A 27,278-nucleotide genomic window follows, 5' to 3' on the forward strand; every position below is an offset into this window, starting at 1 on the left:
AAATCATGGTATGGGGAGAGCCACATAAAGCTTATAGACGGGAACCCTCAGTTAATGCCTCTTTTACATATCCTTAGTTAATGCCTCCCTTACCTTTGTCATCTGCTATAAATACTTCTTATGTCATGCTGCTGGATCAAACTTCTGATTTGATTTTATTTTTAGTATTTACATGATGAGCAGTAGTTTAGGTCTGTACAAAGATCAAGCATGCACCTGGAAGTGATGGAAGTGATGTGCGTGGTTTGAGTCTGCCATGACCTGCCTTATAACCTTCTCTGGACAACTCTTCTACTGTCCTTCTCTGTCTGAAGGATGGTGCTAACATGTTGAGGCACAAATGGGACCACCTGAGAGGAAAAGGTACGTGGTGTTTTTTTCAGCCCATTTCATAGAATCACAGAATGGTTTGAGTTGGAAGGGACCTTCAAGATCATCTAGTTCCAACCCCCCTGCCATGGGCAGGGACACCCTCCACTAAACCAGGTTGCTCAAAACCTGGCCTTGAACACTTCCAGGGATGGAAATCCACTTCCATAGAATTCAGAAAGCCTTAGTGACTTTACCTAGGCGGATTCAAAACTAGTAAAAAAAATACTGGTTTTAATTTGTCAAAACACAGCACAGGCAAATGATTTTCACAAGCACTAATAAATAATTATAAATTCTGCTAAAACTGAAATTTGAAAAAAACAAAATTTCACATACAATAAAGCTGAAATCTTCCTAAACTACCATATCAAAAGGATAAATGAGAAATCCTATGTGATGGCTGTTTGGAAACCCATGGTGATATGAGATCTGCCCATTTCAATGATTCAAGCTTCAGTATGGTCATTACTAGTTGCCAAAAAAACCCCAGAGTACTTTTTTCAATATATGTCTGAACTTATTTTGTCAACTGAATCACAAGAATACAACATATAATTTATTGGATAGAAAAAGAGCTTTTTTCGTTGTTTTAAGTTTTTGGCATAAACTAGGAATTTGCTCTTACCCTGCTTCTCTCTGAAGGCTGTAAAAGTCAAACTATATAGCTGAGACAGAACAGCGGTGCAATGGGTGGTTGTGCATTTTGTAGAGCAGACCTGACAATGTCCAGCAGAGACAGGCTCTGAGGAAAGCTGCCAGCCTTGCCAGGGAGAGTCAGAACTGTGTGTTTCACCGCATGTCATGTTTTTAAGCCACGTTTGTTCATTAGTAGTAGTGCCTAAAGAAAGATTTGTGTTGTTCAAGTCAGCAGAATGGCTTTTCATCATGTATTGAGAGCTTTCTGAATTGTGGTTTTGGTACCTGGAAGAGCAGAGGCTTCTTTAGGGGTATGTTTTTACAAGGTGATACGTTGTAAGCTCTGCTTGAACTGCAAACTTTGTAATTTATTACTTGAAATTAGGTGTCAGAAGGTAAAAGCAGTCCTGCTGTGTGTAAAGAGCTTTGGCCTGTCTGGTAGCACTTGGCCTGCGAGGTGGCATCTGTTGTCTCATGTCCTGGGGTCTGCACCTTCTTCCTATTTCCCAGCTCACTGAAAGCAACTTCTGCTTGGAGCAAGCAGAACTTGAGGACAGCACAGATGCCACGCTTCCTAGCTCTGCGTGCTGTGCACGGTACACGACGATGCCTGTACTGCCTGGCAGGCTGATCTGAATTTGTGATTTGTGCATCCTTCTCAATGCTGCTGCTGCTGCACCTTTGCACTCACTTGCCCCTGACATGTTCTGCAACCTGCCAGTGTGCCTGCTGCAGCTGTTCTGCCCCGCTCCCCAGGAGCTGCACTTCCCCGGAGGTCATGCAGATGGGTGGAAGAGCGCTGGGGAACAGATGGGGTACATCCTAGAGCCATTCCAGGTGCCACCAAGGCAGCTGTGGCAGTCGCCTGCCCTCCAGTCTCTAAGGAGAAAGTTTTGGGGTAGATGGGAGGCAGAGGCTATATGCCTGAGCCACACAGGCTGTGTGGAGGGTTTGTAGAGGTGACAAGTAGACATATGAGCCCATACGTCAAAGTCTGATGCTTCTGTTGGTTAACTCTAGTGCTACGAAAGAGGAACATAAGTTTCCGTGCAACTGGAACACTCGGCACTGATTTGACTGTGACAGCCAGTCCAGGGGCAGTGAGGACAGCCAGGCACAGTCATGAAGTTGATGCACAACTTCTCAGTCGGGAAGCCCAGGTTGGGGGTGTCTGCTTGTGGCAGGTGGGGCCCTGCTCTCAGAAAGGGTTGCAAGCACTTGAGAAGACTACCATGTGGGAAGCTGATTGATTCCTACCCCCCTCCTCTTCCAATATGCAATATTGTTTTATGCGCTCCTCACTTCTTCATAGCAATTCCTAACAGATTTCTCTTTTTTTTTTTTTTTCAGTCCAAGGAGAGATGCTGCTGCTTTTTCAGAGCACTGTCTTTGTTGACAGTAAGGGCTTTTCTCCAAGTTGCAGTAGCTCATTGAGAGCCTTTTAAAATGTACACATAAAACCCTCTTTTTACATGTACATGGGTAAAAACAGAAGCATAGGACAATACATGTTATTTTGCACTTGCTACCGTTAGATTTTATATGGCATGGTAGCAACTAGTCACTTAGTAGTGTAACTGCTTCAGGTATCCGTAATCATCTTTAATTCTGACTACACTGAATATCTTGTGTCATTAGGTTATTATTCACCCTTTTTTGCTGTACTTGTCCTCTTTCACAGCGCTTGGAAGCCATCTGCTCTTGGTGATGTGATGCTCCTCTTCAAAAGAAAACTAGAAATGCCCTGCCCTAGAACCAACCTACGCTGGTGTGTCCATGCAGTGAAGAGCAAGCCCAACCAGAGCTCAGTCCTGCGCGTCTTGTCACCACACTGGCCACCTACGGAGTTCACTGCTGTCTGCACAACACTTTGCTGATCCTCATGTTCTGCTCCCACACCTTGAGTTAAGATGGTTGGTAGAGGTTCCTTGACGTGGTCTGTGCGCTATGCTCTGTCCTGCGTCAGCGTTGTGGGAAAGGAAGTACAGATCTGATTTTACCAAGATAACACTAATGGTGGCCTGTGTTTGTCAGTCGGACTCTGGCAGGTAATGGCAGAGGGTGGTTAGCAGTATTTTTTCAATCAGGGTCAACTGTAAGTGCGTCTGTTGCAGATGTCGAGTGTAGGAGCCTGTGGTGGCCAAGCACCGACATGCAGGGGGCAGAGGTGAGGAACAGGAGGAAGCAGAGGACTTGGCAGTGGTGCAGCTGAACTCTGCTGTGTCTCGGCAATGATATGAATGAAGAGGGCTCTGGAAATAACTGGAGTACTCTTTTTTTTTCAGAGTATGAAAAGCCTTCCTCAGCAGTAATGGAAGTGTAGGCAAGAAACCAGAAAATGTCACGGGCTTCTTCAGGCGAGTGTACCTCACTTTGCTGTTCCATAAGCAAATGTGTGTATGTGTAGCTACAACACACCAAAGAATTGCTATGAGCAGTAAGTTGGCACGGGCAAATCCTCACTGCACAAGTGCCAGTTAAACTCTGTAAGACTGTAAAAATGAATGAGGGAAATATGTGATAAAGGAAGCCACATTCACTTCTTCACATTATCCATCCCGCTTATTTAAAATGCAAATAGGTGTAAACTTCCTTCGCAAAGGAACTAGATTTAGTGTGCATGGAAGAAATGTTCCAGTAAGAAATGTTCCTGCACGCTGCTTTAGGATTGCTCAATGCTGATTTATGTGCTGTTACTGTAAATTTGTTGGAAATGTCGAGTAGGACGTAACCGTCAGGGTCAGACCAATAGCAAGATGGGAAGCGTTAATGAAGAAAATGTTTTGTGTCATGTTCCAACAGGCAGCCTCTACAGAACTAAAACAAAGGGCTGAAGCTGGCTTAGGGAACTATATGAACAATGTAAATGTACTCTCCAGCTCTAAGAGGGGGCAAATGTCTGATGAGTCCCTCAGCGTAGCACGCAATCAAAAAGCCAGTTTGGGGCCCCAAATAAGAAACAAGACAAATCAAAGTTCAAATTTCAGAGTGAAAGTAATTATGCATTCTTGAAAATACACATTCTGGGGTTTAGGCTATAGTTTGTTAACGCTGATTTTGAGATGACAGAGGCCCTGATTAAAGAACACGGCGCCTAGCTTCTCTGCTCTTCCAGCAGAGAACAACACCCCCGCAAAACAATTCTGTTGCCAAAATGTTTCCTGATAAATTATGATATATGTAACCACAGACTTGCAGACAGCTGGAATTGTGCAATCTTTCCAGGCAGGCTTAGAGAGCTCTTAGGGATAAAGAACTGTCGTTCACAGATAAAAATAAAGCAGCTTGGTGGCTATTTATTCAAAATACTTGTCACATACCTGCTTTGAATAGTGTTTTAAAAAAAGCACAGCTGTTTCTTTGTAAACATTAACTGTAGACCTGTCTCAATCTATCACAGAAAGCATGTTTTTAAAGATGTTACTTTAAATGGAAGAAATAGGAGGAGCACTGACTTACGATAGAAAGACTTGGGTTGTTTTTATTTTTCCTTTGGGTCACTGTGGGTTACAGTGTGGAACATGCAACATGATGCAACTCTCCTGCTTATTTTCCAGTTGGATTAGTGAGGCTGATCGGAGGGATATCTGTGTTTGAATTCAATTATTTCACTTTTCTGTGTGGATTAGTAGCCTATTCTGATGTAGTCCTGTTATCTGGTGCCTCAGCTCAGTCCAGTGGCTTAAGACTCTTGACCTGCTGGATCAGCTTCTTCCACATGCCCTTTGACACGTAAGTACAAATTTTTGGCTTACTATTGGCCTTGTCGTTCATGGAAAATAAAAATCCCAGGTTAGTGCTCTTGCACTCATTAACTTTTTTCTGGATGTTTACTTGTTTCGATAGATACTGTGCTCTATACCACACTGGCCCTTGTTTTCCAGAAGTACTTCATAGAGAGGGCAACATACTGTTTCAGAAGACAAAGCTGAATACACTGGGTAAGTAATTTCTTTCTTTGCTTATTTTTTTTAGCTTAGATATTTTAAAGCTTATTTATTCAAAATGAGATCTTAACAACACACCAGCCTGTTTTGTGTATCACACATCATGTCAGAAATTATTAGAAAAGCCACACATAATTCTCTGATTAAGAAAAATAACAGAGTTGATAAATATTTAACAATGAGTAGATTAAATTTAAAATAAAATACAGCAAAATAGTAAACTAATAAACATTATGTTGCTTGAAATTAAATAATACCTATGTTTTTCAGTTAACTACCACTCTTTTCTAGTCTCCTCACTCTGAAAACCTTTCTGTTCTAGCAAGTCATGCCATGAGAAAAAACATGTTCTTTGTATACAGGGTTAGTATAAAGTGTCATTGTGGCTTTCTAAATTAAAAAGAAGGAATTAGACTGCATTCTTTTCACATTAACATCTGGGAAAGTGTTGTTCATGGTTTCAGTGACACAAGGATGAGGGGTTTTAATTTTTTTTTTTTTTTTTTTTTACACCTTCCTTTTGTCTTACTTCTATCATGACTTTCTAAGGAATAGAGAGCAGCTGATATTTAAGCTGCCTGCTTCTGCCTGCTAATGACCTCAATTGAGGTTGTTTGGAGAAACCGCATTCCAGGAGAGTCTGGGATCTTCTCTCTTGAAAGCTGTCATTGATTTTAGTATTCGTGCTACAGTAATAAAAATAGCAGCTAACGGCAAGGCTGAACCGAGGGTGAGAGAGGAGGCTGTTCATATTGGCATTCACTTACCGTGCTGGTGAAACGGATGTGTGCGTATTTAAGAGCAGCGGCTAGAGAGTCACTGTTCAATTACAGTAGTTTTCTGCTAAAGGAAACAAGCGTATCGCCTACCCCCGGTAAGCTGTTACCTTCTCTTTTTAGTACCTTTTTCAGATTTGGTCTGTAGTAGCTTTTCTCTCAAATATCCTCTGTGATTTTCTTTGGGAGGGGAATGGAGTGCTGGGGGTGGAGCAAGTCCCTCCTATGGGAAAACCAGCCTCTGTCCACAGTAACGTGATTGGAGAGGATGAAGAATTAATTCACTGAATATTTTTAGAAACATACAATTTAGACACCAAGAGGAAATCTGCTCATTTCCTACTGAGTGGGATATGTTTTCTTCAGAGGAGATCAAAATGGGTTTGTTGTTGTTTGGTGTTTTTTTTATTATTATTGCTAAAAGTGTTTTGTTTTATGATGTTCCTTCATAATGCATAATCTTGTTTGGTTTGCTTGATCTCCCCTCACACTTGAAAATGTTCAGCAGTAGAATCTGCCATGACTACTCCCTCAAAGACCTGTTGATGCTTATGCTCAGCAACAATGTTTTGAAGTTTGATCCACACATTTTTGGTCATGTTGAAAACTGCTGTTTAATCTGATTTCATGTTTCAATAACTATTAATATAAATGCGTATGGTTGGGTTTTGTGGTTGTTTTGGTTAATCTTCCACATGCAGTAAAAATTACCCAGAGTGTACTTGGAGAAGATAAGAGATTGCTCATGACTTTTAAAATGTCTTTCTATACATTTATTGATTTCTAATACAAACATAATTAAACTATGCTAGATTTTATTTTTAAATGTCATCCTTAATGTCAATCATTTTCTAACTGAAACTAGGCAAAAATGGGGGTTTATCAGTTTTATTGCCTGGTTTGACTTAGCTATCTTCATTGGTGGCAGAACAGACTTTCATTATTGAGAAATTATGTGGCAGTAGACAACAGTCACCTAAAGGAAAGGCCATTAAATTATCTGAAATAGCATTGAGTAATTTTGATGTCTACCATGTTCCAACATCTTTGATGGGAGATAACTTCCTAAATGCCCACAGCTTCCAAGGGAATCTGCTGAAGGGAATAATATTTGGTCTCTAAGTGACATCCTCTGAATCAATTTACTGCTCTTTCTTGAATTAAAAGCTGAGGATTTCAGAATATTCTAACAAATAGAAGCAGCTCGGTCCCTTGGGAAGTCTATGTGATCAGTTTGTAAAATGTCACGCTGCCATAACCCCTGACCAAGCCTTGCTTAATGATTTGGCAAAGGTTAATTATGCCCTCAAGAAGGAGGCAATCACTCATGAGGCTGTAGATCCCTGAAGGATGGGAAGTGCCTGAGAAAATCCTGCCCTGCCAAACCAGTCACGCAGTAATTTATGGAAGAACTCTCTTGGATTTCAACTTTGGTTTTCGCCTACTGTCAAGCTGTCCCTTTCCCCCTTCCTTTTTCTGTATGATTTCTGGCAGTGTCGTAACTGAAATCGAGCTATTGAGAACTACCTCTACATGGTGTTAGAGTTTTCCTTAATTTCTCAGGTGTAGGTCTACAAGTTCCTTTCTGTTGCTCTTCATGCATACAGCTGGGAGGTAAACATAAGGTTGCAAAGGATTTAGGGCCGTTATGCCTGGCGGTGCTCTCAAGGCATTCTGCTTTTTCTCTGAGAGGAAAATTTTCCTCCATTTTTTGAGGGAGCCCCTAAGGAAGAGCAGGACCTGCATGAAAACAGGTTTCTGAAGTTCTGTAGTAGAGATCACTTGCTGACATAAGGCACAGGCAAGTGTTTGAAGCTGTTTCATTTAGCCTACTGCAGCCTCTGAGGCTCCTCAGTGTGCTGATGCCTGTCTGAATCTCTCATTTTCAGAGAGAAATAGCTCTTTGTTTGTCACAGTCCATGGGGACCAAGAGAGCAGAGACTTTCCTTCATGTCAGGAAGTTTTTATGCCTTGCTCTTCAAACTTCATACGTAAGAGCTACATACTGTACTTAACATTTTTGATGCCATGAAGTTTTATTATTGCAGCTGGATTAGCCTTTAAATACTCAACCATGCTTAAGCAGAATGCCAGAATGCAAAGAACCTCTTTTAATTACTGCATAAATTAAATATTTCTTTACTCTAGAACAGAAATCCTCTGCTAGAGGATTCACCATAAGGATTTGTTAACCATTATAATATAGGATTTTCATAGCATCAGAGTCATAGAATCACAGAATCGTTTGGGTTCGTAGGGACCTTAAAGATCATCCAGTTCCAACCCCCCTGCCATGGGCAGGGACACCCTCTACTAGACCAGGTTGCTCAAAGTCTCATCCAGCCTGGCCTTGAACACTTCCAGGGATGGGGCATCCACAACTTCTCTGGGCAACCTGTTCCAGTGCTTCACCACTTTTTTCCAGCTGAAAATGGCCATCCCTTAAGAAGTCAACTTCTTACAGCTCTGATGGTTGTCCCCAGCATGTAAGCCCTCCCCCAAATGTGACCTACAGAGCTGCCCAAGTGACAGAGAGCAGTCATGCTTGAAGAGCTGGGCTTTGTAGCTTAACCTTTTTGGCACACCAGTTTAAGGCAGAAGCAGCACTGATGGTCCCAGGAAGGGGAGATGGTAGCCTGAGGATGAAGTGACAGTGATGACAGTGGTAGAGGACCATGGGACAGGTTCAGGAGGAACAAAATAGTAGAAGCTGTAAGTGAGGGAAAGGGTTAGACCATGGTGACAGACATTAGGCATATCCACAAATTGTTTTCATCATTGCCTGGATTGCAACAGTAGTGAATTCTTTACACATATGACAAAAAATTCTTCTTGTTTTGCTGTTATACGGGAAGATCTCTACAGGAGACTATTTCCTATATTTCACTAATTTTCTTAATAGCATGAAGACTTTGCTGAGACCTACCATGAGTCCTGCCTCAGTTGAACCTTGTTTATTTGAGGAAGACTTGGTCCTGGATAAAGAAATCAATAACAACTTCAACATTGTGACCCCACCGAATGAAATCAGTGCACTGTTAAAGCTAGTGGGAATATTGCTATTGGATTGGGATGGAGGGGAAACAGCAGGACAAGCAGAAGCTGATTAAAAGATTTTGCTCTCAAATTACTACTTTCTTGCAGACTTTCAGCTGATCTAGTTTAGGGTAACTTAACTACAGTGAAGTTACACTTCTTGGTTATGGAAACTGAATCTCTTATCCTTTGATTCTCAGGCTATACCTATTTGTGGATTTAATTCAGGGTCTGGGTAAAAGTTTTGCTAATGTGATATCTCTCAAAGTACAAAAGTTTGAACTGTTTCTTCTTCTGATTGTTTTTCTTTCAAAATGGTTTCACCTACAGTCACTTATTTATGAAAGAAATATTTCCCTGCACAGCTCTGGTTACACATTTTTAGAGATCTGAAATAATCTTTCGTGAGCGTAAGAGAGAAGAAAAAAATACGCAAAGCATTGTGTTACCTAAGAAAATAATTTAATCTTTACCTTTGTGCTCTCATGAAAGCTACAGATTATCAAAGTTCTACTAGGCTCAAGTAGCATTGCCAGTTTAAATGCCTAAATTCCCTTTAGCTACTGGGTCATCTGCACGCAACACCAAAGTTCAGTTTTGATATTATGTACGCAAGTTACCTGTACTAGTGACAACTTGCCAATTGCACTATGTATCCTACTTTTCCTACTGTACAGGAAAATAACTCATTTATCAGTGAGACTTCGTTTCAGGAAAACTGATAGCCATTGTTTTTGATCATCGCTTGCATAGCTCAATGTTCACATCACCTCAGAAACAGCTGTGTTTTAACTTCTCACTCCCTTTGAGCTGCACCCACTTAAACATTTGTTGATTTTTGCTCAGAACCAGAACTCTGAACGACCCACATATAAAATTTAAAAAAAAAAAAGTCTCCCAGATCAGTCACAAAAAGCATAAGGTGATTTTTAAACCAGCCTTGCCCAAATTTCTGGCATGCTGCTGCCCTGAAGGGCTCTCTGGACAGCTGCAATCATGGGAGGGGGTTTCCGCCAACACTGGGTGTAGCCATGGAAAGCAGAAACAGAGCCAGGAGGTTCTGGAAGTATTACCTCGTATTTCATGGGGCCGGGGTGGGGGCAGGGTACAGTGTGAGCTTTTTCCCCTCCTTTCTTTCACACAGTTATACAAAAAATGTGTTAATAATAGGAAACAGGGAAGGCTTACCATGAATTTTAAGGATACATGAGAGTGCCTCCCCCAGCCCAAGGTGACATTTTTTATTCTTAGAGGGACGCAGTGAGGAGATAGCTGAGTGTGAAGAGGAGGTGAGCAAAAGATGGGAGACTCAGCAGTCATGCTTGAACACCTGTAGGCAAGAATTAATATTTAACTTTACTCCAGTGTTCCCAGTGTGCTCCTGCGGTTAGAGAAAGTGCCATTGGGATGAGAAAAGCATTTAATCTTTAGAGAGAGTTTGACAACTTTTAATGTTTAATCCTCATCAGGCCTCATTAGTTACTGGATCAACTAGGAAACTGAGTTGCACCAAAAATTCTGGAAAAGAACAGATAAAATTATAAATTGTACAGGGCTGCTAAAACATATATGCTTTACAAAGGAAAGCAAACGTGGATGAAAAGCTGAACATGAGCCGGCAGTGTGCGCTGGCAGCCCAGAAAGCCAACTGTATCCTGGGCTGTATCAGGAGAAGTGTGGCCAGCAGGTCGAGGGAGGGGATTCTGCCCCTGTACTCTGCTCCTGTGAGACCCCACCTGGAGTGCTGCATCCAGCTGTGGAGCCCTCAACATCAGAAGGATATTGACCACTTGGAGCGAGTCCAGAGAAGACCACGAAGATGCTCAGAGGGCTGGAGCACCTCTGCTATGGGGACAGGCTGAGAGCGTTGGGCTTGTTCAGCCTGGAGAAGAGAAGGCTCCGGGGAGCCCTTATAGCACCTTCCAGTACCTGAAGGGGCTACAAGGAAGCTGGGGGGGACTTTTTACAAGGGCCTGTAGTGACAGGACAAGGGGTAACGGGTTTAAAATGAAAGTGGGGAGGTTTAGATTAGATATCAGGAAGAAATTCTTCACGGAGAGGGTGGCGAGGCAGCAGGACCCAAGAGCTGAGACAGTCACTGCTGTCCTGGCTGTTAGGTTTCCCTTCCCCATCCCTGAGGATCTCAGCCCCACAGGGGTGTGATGTATGCACAAGGCTGATTTATCGACCCAGCTATGCAGTTACATCATTTTTCCCATCTCCCAGCGTACTTGGATCCTGCCCTGCGAGCACCAGAGTGGGAGGCGTGTTTTATTGGACTCACTTACACAAATGTGTTCCAGGTACAGGGTGTTCAAAACTCAATCCCTATGAATACAAGTGGCTTTTACCCAGAAGTCAAGTGAGGTTAGTAACTGAACAAGCTGCATTGCTCACTGCAGTATCAATCTCACTCTAGGAACAGCTAAAGCTCTTTTCTTTATCTTCACATGAATCTAAACCTCATGAGACTGGAGTTCTGGAGTATCTTTTTCTCTCTTGTCCCTTGGGTTCCTTAGCGGATAATTTTCAGATGGATGTGATTTGATGAAACAAATAATAATGAAGTAAAGTTCTTCCTTGGATGAGAGCAAAATTTCAGGAGAGGTATACTTGTGTGGGACACTCCAGCTGTGTTAGAACATGTTTCAAGGGGTTAAGTCTATCTTTCTTTACTGATAACTTCAATAAAATAACATTGAATTATGATTCAAAGTAAATAATACATGTGAATTCGGAGTTCATGAAAGATCCAGAATCTTAAGCAAAGACAGTGGTCTCACATTTATCCATTAAAAAGGTACAGAACAGTGAAAGTTATGAAAATCCACTAGTAAGTGGTTCCTGGACTGCAAGATAAAAGCAGGCAAAATAATTGCTTTTCGTTCTGCTTGTGCTTTGTGTGCTAATTATCTGTGTCTCTGATGCCGTGTGTGTTACAAAAGATGTTCTATCCTCTTGTTTCAGGTAATGATAGTTGAGGATGCCAGCCTCCTGGAGAATATGCTGCAATAAAAAATCCAAAACCAAGAATGGGAAAGCTGAAATGGACAGTATGGCAGACACAAGTGGAAAAATGCAGATGAAGAAAGAAATCACGTTACTGAATGGAGTTTCTTTAATTGTAGGGAACATGATTGGCTCTGGGATATTTGTATCACCCAGAGGTGTTTTAATGTACAGTGCTTCCTACGGACTCTCTCTAGTCATCTGGGCACTTGGTGGGATGTTTTCGCTGTTTGGAGCTTTGTGTTACGCTGAATTGGGAACATCCATCGTTAAATCTGGAGCCAGTTATGCCTATATCCTGGAAGCATTTGGTGCCTTTGTGGCCTTCATCAGACTGTGGTCTTCCTTGCTAATTATCGAACCAACAACCCAGGCAGTGATAGCAATCACATTTGCTAACTATATTGTTCAACCAATTTTTCCTCATTGTGAGCCACCATATGATGCAGTCAGGCTGATTGCAGCTGCTTGTATTTGTAAGTAAAGTTATGATTCCTAGAAGTTAAGAACTATAATTAGAGGTGCCCAGAGGGATTTTTCTGAATTTCTCTTCCTTCACATTGTGTGAAAATAATCACTGCCTCTCTAATACACGTTCTTAGGAACTAATAACCTTTTATTCAGATAGATGTTATTTGAGGCTAGGATTATTAGAGGGGAGAGGACAATTACAATTTGGCTGGGAGAACTATGCTGATTAAAGAGACCTATATCTCTATGGATCATTGACCTAATTCGCAGCCTGTGTTTGGGCCATGTCCTCTCTCCCCTATTGCTTGCAAATCAAAAAAAATTAACAAAAATCTTAAAATCCATATGGAATTAAAAATACCCTGCCTACTGTGAGTTTTATCTTTAGAAAAATGGTGCAGTGTAACCAGACACTTGGCAGAGTTGACTTTGTGGTGGCTGTATGTCAGGTAACCCCAGGGGTAAGCATTACAAATCTACCCACCAGTAGACGAACTGCACCCAGATTTTTTTCTTTATAAACAAAGATTTGTCAAGATGGAGTGTGTGTTCCTTTTAGGCTGTGCTGCAGCATGGTCTTTTTCAAACAGCTTAAATTGTACAACTCAACAAAAACTTCCAAAAGGATGAGTAATTTTAACTTAAGATAATGAATACCCACGATTCTGAGAAAGTGTTTTCTCTGTAGAAGTTCACTTCTGCAAAAGGCTCCACGGTAGAACTTGAGTCCATCATGACCATTCAGCCATCTAAAAGGCAACTAACCCTCTTCCAAAAGACTTTGTCACTTGAAATTCTCCATTTGCATAGGTGCACCTCATGAAATCCTAACACTTAGGAGAATGCTGATCTCTCTGTAAGCCTTCATTTTCTTTGTTATTCTTACTGGAGTCTTCATGAATCAGCTGTGTGCTCCAGCACCTCTGATTTCTGAGCTGATGCCCAGGTGTGGCTGGCAGCTACTGCTTTCTCATACAGTGGATGAGCTGCCTCACTACTGACCAGGCTTAGCATTTTGAGTAACAGCCCAGATTGCAGGAAAAATTACAGTGTATTATATTAACTGTCATATGTAATTTAGACGTGTCATATAGCAAATTTATTTGTAGCTTGAACAATTTTGATAAGGTTCAGGAGCCTTGAATGTAATTGGCACTTCACCGACATATTAGAAAGAACTTATTTAAATATATGTATTTACTAGAATCTATGGGGAATTCCATGGCAAGACCTGATTGCTTTGAATTTAATTACACTCTGCAACATGTACTACATGTTGTGTCATATACACACGCAGTAAACATATCCTTTGCAGTGTTTCAAATAGCACTTCATAGTATCACAAATGACTCCTAAAAGTTCAGTGTTAACAACTTCAGTCAACACTTACTTTATAATTTTCAAGACCTATAATTCTAACAGTTACTGATATATACTGCTGTATTTTTAAGAAAGAGGTATATGGTTATATTCTACTAAGAATGTCTTTAAACTGTAAACCCTAAAGTCTTATTTCAATGTATACGCCACATTTACTAGAGCAAGGTTTGCAGAAGTCAGTATTTAGACAGGTTTAATATTCAAATATGATACTAGGCAGGAACAATCATTATATAACCTTTTCGTTTTTTTGTTTAATACCAGAGTAAAACCAAAATTCTGTCCCCCTTGCACAGCACTGGTCTATTAATAGGAAACAGTGAGGGCAAATCAGCTCCCGTTTCTGTCAATAGGTGTATTATTACCTTGACCATCGACAGGACACTCAGATATGCAGAGTCACTTGTGATCATGAAGGCAAGAAGTTCTGAGTTCTGTCAAAGAATGAATGGCCCATCCCCTCAGCCATGGGCACAGAGTAACAGCCTGCTGGCCTGGCTCATTTCGGTGTCTTGTCAACAGCATCCAAACTTTTCAGTGCAGAAACTGTCCTTGCTCTGTGCGTAGACTAGAGCCCAAATCAACAGGGAGAACTTTAGGAGAAAATAAAAGATGTAGAAAAATCTCACCTTCGGAATGTGAGCAGCTCTGCTGGCTTCAATAAAATTTCAAGATTATTTAAACAGAGCAGGAGTTAGTCCTAAAATTCAAAATCTGATTTGTCTTACCTATTGTCATGAAAACAGTGTCCTCTAAAAAGCTATGGTGTAACTTTTAAATCTGATATTTCATTCATTTTAATAAATCTAGGTGGTCCTGAAATGGTGAAATTTCATTCTGTTTCTCGAAAGAGGAGTGGCAACTGGAAGGATGTATGTGAAGTGTGCTTTATGTGACATAAAATATCAGTGCTCCTCTCATACATATGCTTTTTCTCTACAGGTTCCTTAACATTTATTAATTGTGTTAACGTGAAGTGGGGAACCCGTGTACAAGATGTTTTCACATATGCAAAACTTATGGCTCTTATCTTGGTGATATCTGTTGGTCTTTACAAAATTGGTAAAGGTAAGAATATTTTTCATTTACTTTAATTCTAAAAGTGAACCATATATGAGTTTCAGAGTCTGTGTAGGAAAATAAGACTTACGAAGTGTTATTTATTCTGGAAAAAAATATCAGCCCTAGGAATATTAGAGAAATTTTATGTCTTTTTAAGTAATGGGGGTTTAATTATTCTTCTACCCTCGGAGTGGCAAGCCAACGCATGACAACTCCTGTGTTGCTCAGGCTGAGTAACAAATAGCAGCTGACCTAATACCAGTTGAGTGCTAAATAGTTTAAAGCCAGCCTCAGTCTCTGACTTTGCTTTGTAAAGACTCTCATTGCTACTTGTCCTGTGACAGGGCAGTGCAGCAGAAATTGCCGGGCGCATCCTTCGCATCGCATCCTCACCCCCCTGCCCTGCCCATGGCAGACAGCCACCTCAGCACCTTGCGAGGTGAGAGCACTGGGGAGGGAGGAACTTGTCCTTTCGTTCACTGGTGAGAAGGCGTGCTTGTTCCTAGAAACAAGGGAAAAGATGAATACGGCAGTCCTATGAATCACTGTGGTGCTGTAAGACGTCACAGGACACATGAGCTATCCTGTATCAGCAGTAACTGAACTGCATACACTGAAAAGCTGGAGACTAGTTTATTCCAGTGCTACCTCTGATCTTTGCATATGATGATAGATTTGATTTTATTAATTTGGGTCTCTGGTACAGTGAAGTCTTTTCCAGTTCTAGCTATGTTGCTCACTTGCTAAGGTTTCTTCGTTTTCCTTTCCCATGAAATTCCTAAATAGCCACTGTATCTTTATTAACTTAAAATAAAGATGGTTTTCCCTCTTTGGTTTAGAAATTGCCTTTTTCTACTGCTGAAACCAGCTTACAAAACCTAACGAGTGTGCTTGCTTTTCTGCATTTGCTGGCCTTCTCTTCTTGGCTGCAGTTCTAAAGCATCAGCTGTTACGCTGTAAAGCTACACCAGGTTTTGAGAGCTTTTTGGATTAGCCATTATTTGTGAATGTTAGTTGTCCCTGTTTTGTTCAAGTCTAAAGAAAACTGAACAAATGAGCCCAGTCCTAAAGGCAGGAATGTGAAGACGCAGAGGAAAAACATCACTTAAGGACCACAGTTGCATGAAGGAGTAGCTCCCCTCATACAGCTGCTGCTGTTTTACAGAGGCGTGAGTCCATGATGTCACCCCTCGAGCAGCGTTTGCCCTGTCTCCACAGCCATGAACATCCCTGTGATTTCACCCTGACTCCTTCAGAACTCCCAGCCTGCTCGCTGGCGTGCAGCTGCCACGGTGTGGTTTGGCCCAGGGGCCATTCCCTCTGCTCGTGCACCCACATAAACCACGTAACCCTGCCTTGGTCCGTGGGGTCAGGGGGGGTAAAGGCGGAGAGGAAACATTACAGGGAGGAACACAAAATGCTGAGGGCTTTTAATGGTGGCAAAGGTCTTGTCTCTGCTTTGTTTAAGCAGAACCGAGCACTTAAATACAGAAAAGACTGGGAGGAGGGATGATACCGACTTCTGGAGGAAGCTGTGATCGGGTCAATGCACTCTTAAACTCAGCAGCTGTTTTAATGAAAAGAATGTTTACATCGTTACTGCCCTGCTGTATTCCTTCTGATGTGCTCAGATACGCCTCTTGCTTTAAAACACTGTGAATGTATCTGATTTTGAACATGAGCTGTTTATGGAAAAAAGCTTTTCTTGTTCCTTTGGATTTTTATGGGGTTTTTTTCCCTTCTAGCCATTCTCTTCCACACGGTGCGTGTACATCTCATAGCTAAACCTTCCTCAGTTCAGTCAGTGTCCTGGTAGTTACTGCTCTTCATGGGTTGAATTGCTTTTGTGGTATCTATGAGCTGCTTAGTTTAACCACAGGGTGAAGTTGTTTCTTTTTATAACAAAGACCTCACTTTCTTCCCTAATAGAGGTTTCACATGTTTCTGTTTTCCTTAATACATAAACCCACTTCCATTTATATTAGATAGTCAACTTTCCTTCTGCAAACCCAGTAAGGCCTTTCTTCCCCTTTCCGGAAAATTGCAGTGAAGGCTCACGCAGTTTCATTAACCTTTTGTCTGTTTTGCAGCATTCTGCAGGTTATTGTCTCAACTGATTGAGCTGAACTAGGGAAGAATTTTGAAAAGAATAATTTTTTAAGTCTACTGTTTTAATTTTGGGGAAGACCTCTGTGGGGCAGAGCATCCCACTGAGAACCATGCCTCCACGAGTTCCCCCTCCAGTCGCCACTAATTCATATGGTGAAAACAAAACCACAGATAATGAGGAAGAAATACGAGACAGATGCAGGAATTAAAATTGGGCTCCCCAGCTGCCTCTGCCTGGCTGACAGGGCATAGCACAACCTCAGTAGGGCTCCCTCCTTCGGTGGGCTAGATGGCAGTGGTAGACTTCCACAAGTCACATCCAAATAACAGTCACAGGACAAGGTCTTCTGCTGTCTCCCTGTACAAGTGTAACTCTCTGAACGTCTTGACTGAAACTTTCCTATTTGTCAAGTGAAAATAAAATCTGTGCGCTTTTAGAAAAAATAATAAAACCTGGATGCAGTGGGGTTTTATTTCTTTTGGTTAGCTGAGACTTTTAGTGTAGTGTCCTTCTATGGTGTAATCCTTGAAATGTAATCCTTGAAATGTAACAGGCAATTGGTACCTGCCGTTTGTACAGGAGAAACGGAAAACCTGAGAGCTCCGTTTGAGGGCTCAGCAACAAACCCAGGGATGATCGCGCTCGCTCTCTACTCCGCTCTCTTCTCCTACTCGGGATGGGACACACTCAACTACGTCACCGAGGAAATGCAGAACCCCGAGAGGTAAAAGGGTGCTTTTCCTTTGAATCCTGAAGTGTCCTGGTAAGGCAGGTGATGGCAGAACTACCACTCTGTATTTGTTTCTGATTGGTAATTAGTCAAATTATTTTCTCTGCAAAAACCTTCTTCTTTTCCAGAGAAATTCTAAGTATGCAAACTGTTCCTGATTATTGTCCTCTCAACAATTACATCACACTAATAAATCACTTGTCTGCACATAAGTATTTTAAACCTTCCACTTTAGGTCAATATTTTTAAAGGAGAACCAAAATCCCTGCTGAAAGCAGGGAAAAGTGTGAATCTGTCTAGCTGTCTATAATTCCCTATTTCTTTTCAGTCAGGTAGAACAATTCTTTTATTTTCCACCAGCAGAGCAAGACTGTTTCAGGTTTATGACTGGTTTATCATGTGATCTTCAGCATTACTGTTTATGGAAAAAATGTTTAATCTTACTAAAAATGAAAGGTTAAGTAAAAAATAAGAAAAATTCTCCAGTAGCACTGGAAATATCTCCTCCCTCTGTAGGGATGTCCACCCTGTGGGACTGATGTGCCTCACCCATGCAGACTGAGTCCACCTTGTCTTGGGACATATGTAGGTTATGAGTCAGGAAAAAAAAGCTGCGGTCAGGAATACACCTAAGTGTGCATTCAAATCTCATTGCTTAGGTGCTTTCTTAAACTGATTCACAGAAAAGACAGTGTGTAAAATTTACAGGTATAGACAGACCCACAAGCAGCCAACTAAACTGCTTATGGAATTGTTCTACACATGGGTGCACATTATTTTGTAACCTCATGATTACAAAATGATGGATTACAAAAAGGGATGGAGGCATCCATTCACAAATGTTTGAACTTGGGAACAATCCTCTATTTAAATATTCCTTATTCAAAGATCATTAAATAATGTTGCCATTTTCCTTTTGCAGGAATCTACCTCTTTCTATTGCAATTTCAATGCCTATTGTGACTGTTATTTACTTGCTGACTAATATAGCGTACTATGTAGTGCTGGACATGTCAGCTCTTCTCACAAGTGATGCAGTGGCTGTGGTAAGTTGTATAAAATAATTAAACCAGAAGTTACTGTATGGATAACACTGTGGAAGAATCTCGGGTAGCATACTTCTCAGCAAAACAATTGAAATATTGCCATGCTGAAGGTTGTTGCTTTGTTTTAAACTTTGCTTTCATGTAAGAATAACATTGTATTAGAAGGTAGATATAAATAATACATCCAATAAATGTGCTCATGTAAAATCCTCTTATATACTCTGCAAATCCTGGTCCTAACAGTACTTAATCTTAGAAGATGCTTTTGCCAGGGCAAGAGAAAGAGCTATGGAAACACTGGGTGGCTTAAGAACCAGGGGGGTTTGCCATCATTCTAATGTATAATGTGTGATGTTTAAGGCTGCATGATCATAGCAATATTTTCAACACAAAGCTGTGCAGTGAAATACTTTTTAAAACCTTGTCAACATTTTATACAGAAGTACAGTTATAAGTCAGTGATTACTACAGTCAGGATTTGTCAGAATACATTAAAGCAAATACATCTTATATTATCTCTTAGACTTGATCGAGGCTTAGAATATTTTTTTTAATTCCTTTTTTAATGTATCTGACATTTTTATTTGGATACCGATTGGTGTTTCCAAGTTCTAATTTCCCAATTCATTATTGGGTGTCATAAGAGAGCATGAGCTATGAAACTATATTTGGGCTGGTGTGTTTTCACGGGAGTTTCTCAGGATTATCCATATGCTTAATGTAACAGGCCTCACTATTATTTTCTTTTCTGTTACAGACGTTTGGCGGTGAAACCCTTAGCTATGCTAAGTGGATAATCCCTATAGCAGTAGCCATGTCTTGCTATAGTGGCTTAAACTCATCAATAATTGCAGCATCTAGGTATGAAATACAAGATTTATTTTAAATAATTGAAAAGGAATCGTATTATTAATCTGCATTCTTTACTATTGCATTGTAAGAGTGACAGAGTTTTGTCCTGTGAAGTTGTTCATTTCTGATGTAAGGAGTGTTACGAACTGACGTGTCTTCCCATGATCAGCACCAATTGATAAATTAAAGCCACTTGAGAAGAGAGCAGCATTTAAAATAGAGTAATAGCAGGATTCATGCTGCCTTTGCCAGAAAGCAACAAGCTATTCCTTGGCTCACTGTCTGGTTGAGTTTTCTTATTCTTTTTTTCAGGCTTTTTTATGTTGGAGCCAGGGAAGGACACCTCCCTGACAGTCTGAGCTTGATTCATATAAAGTGCTTCACACCTGTCCCTGCCCTCCTCTTCAATGTGAGTGACAGCCCGGCCCCTGTCAGATGGGGGTTCAGATGGGGGTTCAGATGGGGCAGATGGGGGTTCAGACCTGGAAGTGACAGCCCGGCCCCGTGCCTGGCTGGGGCAGATGGGGGTTCAGACCTGGGGGGGGTACAGCACCTCGCTTCTGCCTATTGTTTCTCCCTGGCTTCTCCAGAGCTGGAGACATCTTCCTCAAATGCCCCCAATTTCTGAGACTCGTTGAGGGTGGCAGTGGTGGTCTTTTGTCTGGTGGGGTTTTCCTCAGTGGAAAGAAATGGCTTGATTCACATTCATACACTCTGTAAACAGAGTGAGAAGTGAGTACAACAGCACCACTTCGAGAATGGCTAAATATGTAACAGTATGGACAGGAGTTCAGTCTTTGCATGAGTTTTCAGAGTGTCACTGGACAAAATATGTCCGCAACATCTCTCAGACCCTGCCGTAAGGCTGATTTTCTACGACTCTGGTTAGAACAGGAGTGACAAAGCACTTTAAATTAAATTTCTACCATGGGATGCCTATAGCCATACTGACTTTTTCCTGCTATCACTATACAAATGAACCTTGTGGCACAAAATCAAGGAAACACAAGGCATAGAATTAGTGCAAACGATTTTAGTAAATAATTCATAAATCTAAGATTAAAATAAGGGGGAGAATACGCACAGAGAAGATGGAATCATTCAAAAGCCTTCCACTACTGTTTATTTGAATATGTATTTTATTTGATGTCTTCCGTTGCCTTGTGTTACACATGGTTTATGAACAGATTATCATACCAGTCCTGTTTGACATCAATTAATTTACTAAAAGTTATAATCTCAATATGAATACACTTCTGTTTGTACCATTAAGATGAGTTATACTTCCTTAATACACTGCTATTCACATTTTTCACAGTGGAATTTTTTTCTGCTCATCTGTTAAAATAGGCATTAAATTCCTGGTATTGTAGGTCTTTCCGTGCAGGCAGCATAGAATACCTGCATACCACCGAATTTACTCGAATGGTCTAAGTGTATGAGTGGACTGTGAGAGCCTCCAACAATGTACCTAAAGTAAACATTTGCTTTCCAGCTGAGGCCAAGCAGAACAGCGGAATAAGCCGCTGCCTACGGAAAGCTTCTTAGCAGCCTTGTCCATAGTGCAGCAAAGTGTGGGGCTCCTCATCTGGCCTTCTTAGGAGGGTTTCTTCCTGGTGCTGAAATGTAACTTCACAAACCAAACACTTCATCACCCAAATGTGGTAGTCCCACTGCCATGTTTAAAGAAGAGAAACCAGCATGTTTCAACCCGCTTATCTGCAGGTTTCTCAGAGTTTGAAGTACAACCTTCTTGCAAGGACTCAATCTCTTAACTCCAGGCAAATACGTTGGAAACAGGCCATTTTTTAACTTTACTACCCCTATTTTATAAGACATGACTTTATTTTCACATTAAAAAGTCTTTGGTTTTATTCTCTCTAGGGCTTAATGACTTTGGTTTATCTCCTTGTGGAAGATGTTTTCCTCCTCATTAATTACTACTGCTTCAACTACTGGCTCTTTGTGGGTCTGTCTATTGCAGGACTGATATATTTGAGATATACTCAGCCACACAGACCACGGCCTATTAAGGTAAGTAAGTAAGAGTGGAAACAAGCCCTAAAAGCCAGCTAAGGCACATGTTTATGTGATCCTTAATACCACAGCATAGAAAATACTATCAGCCATAGAAATCCTTTCACCATACAAGACAAGAAATGAAGGAGCAAAACCAATTTGATTTTCCACAAGAATATCTGGTTTGGTCCTTCTGCTGTGAGGTTGAAATGATATTTACCATTTCCTTTTCCTTTCATTCAACTTTATCTTTGTTTCAAAGGAATAAGGAATATATAAATTCCTGGGGTTCTTAACCCATCCTGGAACAACCCCCTTTTGTATTGTTCACAGCAGACCTCAGTAGAGCTGGTGGTGAGGGCACCAGAGAGGTTCATACTCTGATCAAACTTACATGACAAGATATTCAGCAAAATCCCTCCAAAGCCCATAAGTGCCCAAAATTCTATTCAAGCAGAAAATCAGAAGACAGTAAAATTCATGTTTAATGACTGATTGCAGAAGAGCATCTGGCTATCAGTTAGGAGAGGGAGACTGCAGCAAAACAAAGCACGCCTAAAACTTATTTCTAGTTTTAATCCAGTGATTGTCCAGGAAGCAGGAACAGAAACCCACAGCTTCCCTCAGGCACACAAAACCACGTGCTGCCTCCCATTTCCCTTTGCTCTCTTGGCTCCATGACCTGCATTTCAGTTCTGCAGTGATGCAGTAAAAATTATGAGAAATCCAAATTAACACCCTATCTAAATATTTGTACCTTGCCACTCACTCTTACGAACCTCCTGCACCATTTTAACCAACACGTTTTTTTTCCTGTTTACGTGTAACATCCTGATTATATCAGATATGGTTCAAACAAAGGAGTAAAATATCCTGAGCACCTACTGCTAGGAAACCTTCCAGTCTTCCATAGCAGACCAAATTTTCCTGAAGCATGTTCACACTTCATTTCCAAACTCTCCCCCAAAATATGTGGAAGATAAAGATTAAATCTTGCCTTATTGGCAGTTTTGCTATTGACTGCTAAAGCAAGGATTACAGTCAGATTAGAGATAATCACTGTTTAATTCCTATCAGCATTTGCCAGCTTAGTCAGTGTCACAACTCTGCATTCATTTTTTTCTTTACTGAAATGTAGCAGTTGGTTTTCATCAACTTACACTTTTAACCTTTATAAGGAAAAAAGAATATTTATACCAGTAACCTCTTCAGGATTTTCAGCTAGTATTCACATGTCAGCTCCTGGACTCTTAAGAAGGCTCATTGCTACAGCCAATGAAAAATAAAACCATAAATAGGTTATTGCAAATTTCATTATTATTGGTATGATATTTGTTAAGTATCCAAGCAAAATGGTGGTACATCAGTCCATTAGTTGCGCCACATCAACATGGCAGCTGAAAATCTAGCTGAGTTAGTTCCCAATCTAACTTACAATTAAAAATTTACAATGAAGTTAGAGGGAAAATGAGCCATTGCTCCTCAGGTTTAAAGTACTGCATTCAAAGATTGATCTCTTACTAATGAGGAAAGGAACTGAGCTTGTGCAGGCCTGAAAATACCAAAATGGTCAGATACTCTGCTGTGTACCAAAGCTAGCAAATTGTAATGACTGTAGGCAGTCAAAAGATTTAGTACATAGTAGTCATACAGTCAGTAGTTATATTTCTGTTATTGACTTGTCTAATTTTAATCTGCAAAGCCTGACAAAAGAATATTTACTGCAGCTTTTAATAATGTTGGATTTTTTTTTTTTTTAATCTTCACAGCTTAACCTCTTCTTCCCTATAGTGTACTGTTTATGTTCCCTTTTCCTGGTCATAGTTCCTCTCTACAGCGACACAATCAATTCCCTTATTGGCATTGGTATTGCCCTCTCTGTCATTCCTGCATATTATGTGGGAGTCTATCTGCCATTTGAAAAACGACCTAAATGTCTACAGTGGCTCTCTGGTAAGCAACATCATCTTGTCTTAGTCAGTGTGGTGAAATCTTGAGTGCTTGGTCAGAAGACAGAAAGAATAATTTTTCCTAAAAAACCTTTTTCTTTACAAAGTTTTACTATGCTGTATATGGCATGTCTGAGATCATTTGTTTCATCATGTGGTCCTGAAAACAAAAAACATGCATACCCGTACAAAGCAGTCCAATATGCAGATACATATATTGCCATCCAAGATTTGTGATGTTGAGCCATTTCAAGATGTTGGCTCAATAAAAAGCCCTGTAGGATTGTGAAGACTAAATGCACACAGTTTGATACCCTGGAAGGCAGAAATACCAGGGCACCACTGCTTCACTTTCTGCCTAAGGAGTGGAACATCTGAGTCAGAGATGTCTGTGAATTTTCATAAATTATGAATAATGAATTGTTGACCTGCATGGTAGTTTCCATTCCTCAAGTTCAGAGAATCTTGAAAAGCAAAACTTCAGTATTTTTATTCAGTTGGAACTCAGCTATCAATCTGACAAGTCAATGAAAATGTTGATAAAAGTCTGATTAAATGAGACTTTCTGTTTAATTATTGAGCTCCTTTTGCCTTTAGCTATTTATAACATGTGCTTAATTCAATTGATTGGGTGTTTTAGGATTTCCTCATACCTGCGTAGAGCTTTCAAATCCTCAAAATCCATGTATTTGTCTTAAGACATATTATAACTTTGTTTCACACCTTTTTGCTATGTATTACAGCTACAACAACAAAGTATGTTCAGATGCTCTTCTACTGTGCTCTGTCAGACCTGGACATAGACATGGAACCTACATCAGCTAAGAGTAAATAATCGCCTTGACACTGAGAGTTGCACCTTGACATTTTCTATCTGGAGCGATTTTTATCATCTGTGTTCAGTTATGCTAAGGCACTAACAACATACTATGCATCAGTTTGATGTCTGTTAATTTGTGCTTGTTTATAAACCACTCTGTTTTACAGGATTTAAAAGAAAAAATTGTTTGCTAATAGTGAGATATCATGAAATGCTTTGAAATTGTAAAACGCTGTATGAATTCAGCGCTTAGAATTCTCTACTAATTTCTTAGTAGAGAAGTGGTAAATACTCAATTAATTGAAAAATTGTAAAAAAAAAACATATTAGGTCTAGTCATGATCTTAAGAAATCATAGAATCATAGAATGGTTGTGGTTGGAAGGGACCTTAAAGACCATCTAGTTCCAACCCCCCTGCCATGAGCAGGGACACCTTCCACTAGACCAGGTTGCTCAAAGCCTCATCCAGCCTGGCCTTGAACACTTCCAGGGATGGGGCATCCACAGCTTCTCTGGGCAACCTGTTCCAGTGCCTCACCACTTTTGTTGATAATTATTGATAAATATAACAAAAGACGGACCAGATATTTTCAAGGTTCAAAACCTGAACTGGAAAGTAGAAGCCACAGTGTAGTTCTGAAAATATAACTAAATTCTTAGCCATAGTAAAAAAAAAAAGATAATTCAAACTGGTAGGCATGCTTTGTATCAATGTTGTATTAGTGGTAAACCATTCTAATGCATAATTCATGAAATACATGTTGTACCAAAAGGGGAAAACCAATCTTTCCAGTCATTTAAACTCTGTTAGAGATTCTCATTTGATGCTCTCCGGCATTCATTACCCTTACGCAGAAGAGGCATTTTCAATGAACAAATGATACCATTGTAACTGCAGTACTTTTGCTTTCCAGCGGAACAACCTTCCATGGCTCACTGTGAGGGACTGAGTTATGTTCCAGCTAGAGTATATTCAAGGAAAACAGAAAACTCTTCACCTTTTCATAGTGTCCATTACTGGTCTAGAAGTATCAAAGGTGGGACCCCATGAATGTTTTCCACTGGGAACGTATTTAAGGAATTCACAAAGAGAAATTAAAAACTACTGATTTTTAAAAAATCCCTTGAGCCTCTGCCCAGCCCTTCGTGCCTCACCAGTTCGTGCTGGCGAGGTAACCTGCAGGTCTCCTGCTGAGCAGGCAGCGAGCCTCCCGCAGTGGCTGACAGTCCTTCCCGTGGCGTAGGTGGGTCAATACCCGTTGCACAATACCCAGCGCAGCAATGTGCGGTGCGTGCCATGAAGGCAAAGGGCGGTTGTGAACTAGGATCGTTCTCTTGACCATTAAGTTTTTCAGTGTGGAACTTGGGAATGTGCACGAGTCCTCATTCTTAGTCTTCTGAAACGGAAGAGGCAATAACTGTCGTTAAAAAAAAAGCCATCAACCTTGCAACCTAGACCATAAAACCAGCACTATTATGCTTTGTTGATATGTAGTACCATTTGTTATCCTCGCTGGCAAGTCGTACTTCCTTTCTGTAATTATATTTGAACATAACATCCATTGTTTCTAATTAGAGTTTTGTCATTCCTATTCAATTAACCCCAATTAAGGTAATTTAATGCTACACAAGTCCCTGTAGCTTCTAGTGATATTGTCTTTTTTTGATGTCTGCCAGAGAAAGAGCAATGGAATAGGGAAGGCGGCAATTGATGCTACTTAAACCTCTCTTCATTCCCTCCTCACACTGGAAGGTCATTTGCAGGATTGTAATTTCGTGCACCTCCAACAGTGTTTGCTGACAGGGCTCCTGTGAAACCCTCTGTTTGCGTTTCCATGACACCTGCTGTGGCAGTTTCCTTGCAGCAGGGATAAAAATAAACAATAAAAATGCACTAGATTAAGGTAAACATGAAGATATTAGAAATGCATGATATACTTTTTGGTAGCCAAAGCTTTTTGAGCACTGAAATCACGTTAGGATCGCAATCACAAAACACAGTGGGGAACAAAGGGTGTAGTTTAGTTGTCCCAGCTCAGAACATCCCTGTGTAATCTTCACACACCCAGCGCATGCCTCTGTTACACTACAGCACCGTTTTGATCCTGCTCTACGACTGTATGGAAATATACTGCGTTTTCACCCCATCCCTTAAAAAACACTGGTGATCGACAGAGCTGCAGCCCCAGACTGTGTCAGGGCACAGAGAGAGTACGAACCCTACAAGTCGGTACCAAACTAAACTGACAGTCTGTGCCTCTAGAGAGTTCAAAGCCATGCTTGGTGCTGAGCTGTGTCACACCAAGACAGCACTGTACCATCCTCTGAAGGTTTCCCTTGCAGGGCCAAAGTTCCTAAGTGGTTTGAGACACCAGATGTGACATCTCGGGTGGTAACAGAAAGCAGGCACTACAGGCGATGTAGTAAGGGCCACGGACTAAGACCATTTCCCTAGAGCATTCTGAGCTGAACTTATTTCTTTGTCTGTTTTTTTTTCCAAAATCTGGTTTTGCGTGAAGCCGTTAACTTTCTGGTCATGACGCGCAAGCCTTCATTTTCTTTCTTTATGGACCGAAGGAAAGTAGTAGTCAGATGCAAGGTTATAAATGGGAAAAATGTTATTGAAATTCTCTGTGGACATCAGAATCTCAGAAATGATAACGTGTTTGTTGATTTTTCACTCCTTACAAATAATACAAGTTATTTTCAAATACCTAAAGCAACTCATAGATGCCAAAGTATTTAAATTAAAAAAAGCCAACATTTGATCCTTGGTAAATGCCATACTTGTGTGGTTTTAAAGCACAAAAATAGTATTGTGAATGAAATTCACCCTGACTTCCATCTCGTAAATTGGTTTGCCAGGAGAGCAGTGAGTCTCTAACTCTTATTTGTGTTCTCTGTAACACAACAAGATAAGCATTTATGAAAGGAAAAATTTCTGGTTGTTTCACATGGGATTCTTTCTCACTGCGGTTATGAGCAATTCCTTGCTCAGACGCTTTCTTACTCTAAATATGAACACATCTTTTTACGTTATTCACAGATGCTCAATTATGCGG

General features: G+C 40.7%; 1 protein-coding gene across 1 annotated transcript; it reads left to right on the forward strand.

Annotated features, from left to right (window-relative positions):
- The first annotated feature begins 4,881 nt into the window (after window positions 1–4,881).
- LOC104510096 (Y+L amino acid transporter 2-like) lies at window positions 4,882–24,230 on the forward strand. The gene is made up of 10 exons (XM_010152239.1): window positions 4,882–4,949; window positions 11,735–12,252; window positions 14,570–14,695; window positions 17,379–17,523; window positions 18,452–18,575; window positions 19,333–19,436; window positions 19,740–19,836; window positions 21,312–21,461; window positions 23,216–23,399; window positions 24,139–24,230. Exons 2-10 carry the CDS (start codon window positions 11,751–11,753, stop codon window positions 24,228–24,230), a joined length of 1,524 nt encoding a protein of 507 aa, XP_010150541.1. The 5' UTR covers window positions 4,882–4,949; window positions 11,735–11,750.
- Window positions 24,231–27,278: the final 3,048 nt, after the last annotated feature.

The sequence above is a fragment of the Eurypyga helias genome, unplaced genomic scaffold, assembly GCF_000690775.1.
Source record: "Eurypyga helias isolate BGI_N326 unplaced genomic scaffold, ASM69077v1 scaffold12105, whole genome shotgun sequence".
In the NCBI taxonomy this organism is placed as follows: domain Eukaryota; kingdom Metazoa; phylum Chordata; class Aves; order Eurypygiformes; family Eurypygidae; genus Eurypyga; species Eurypyga helias.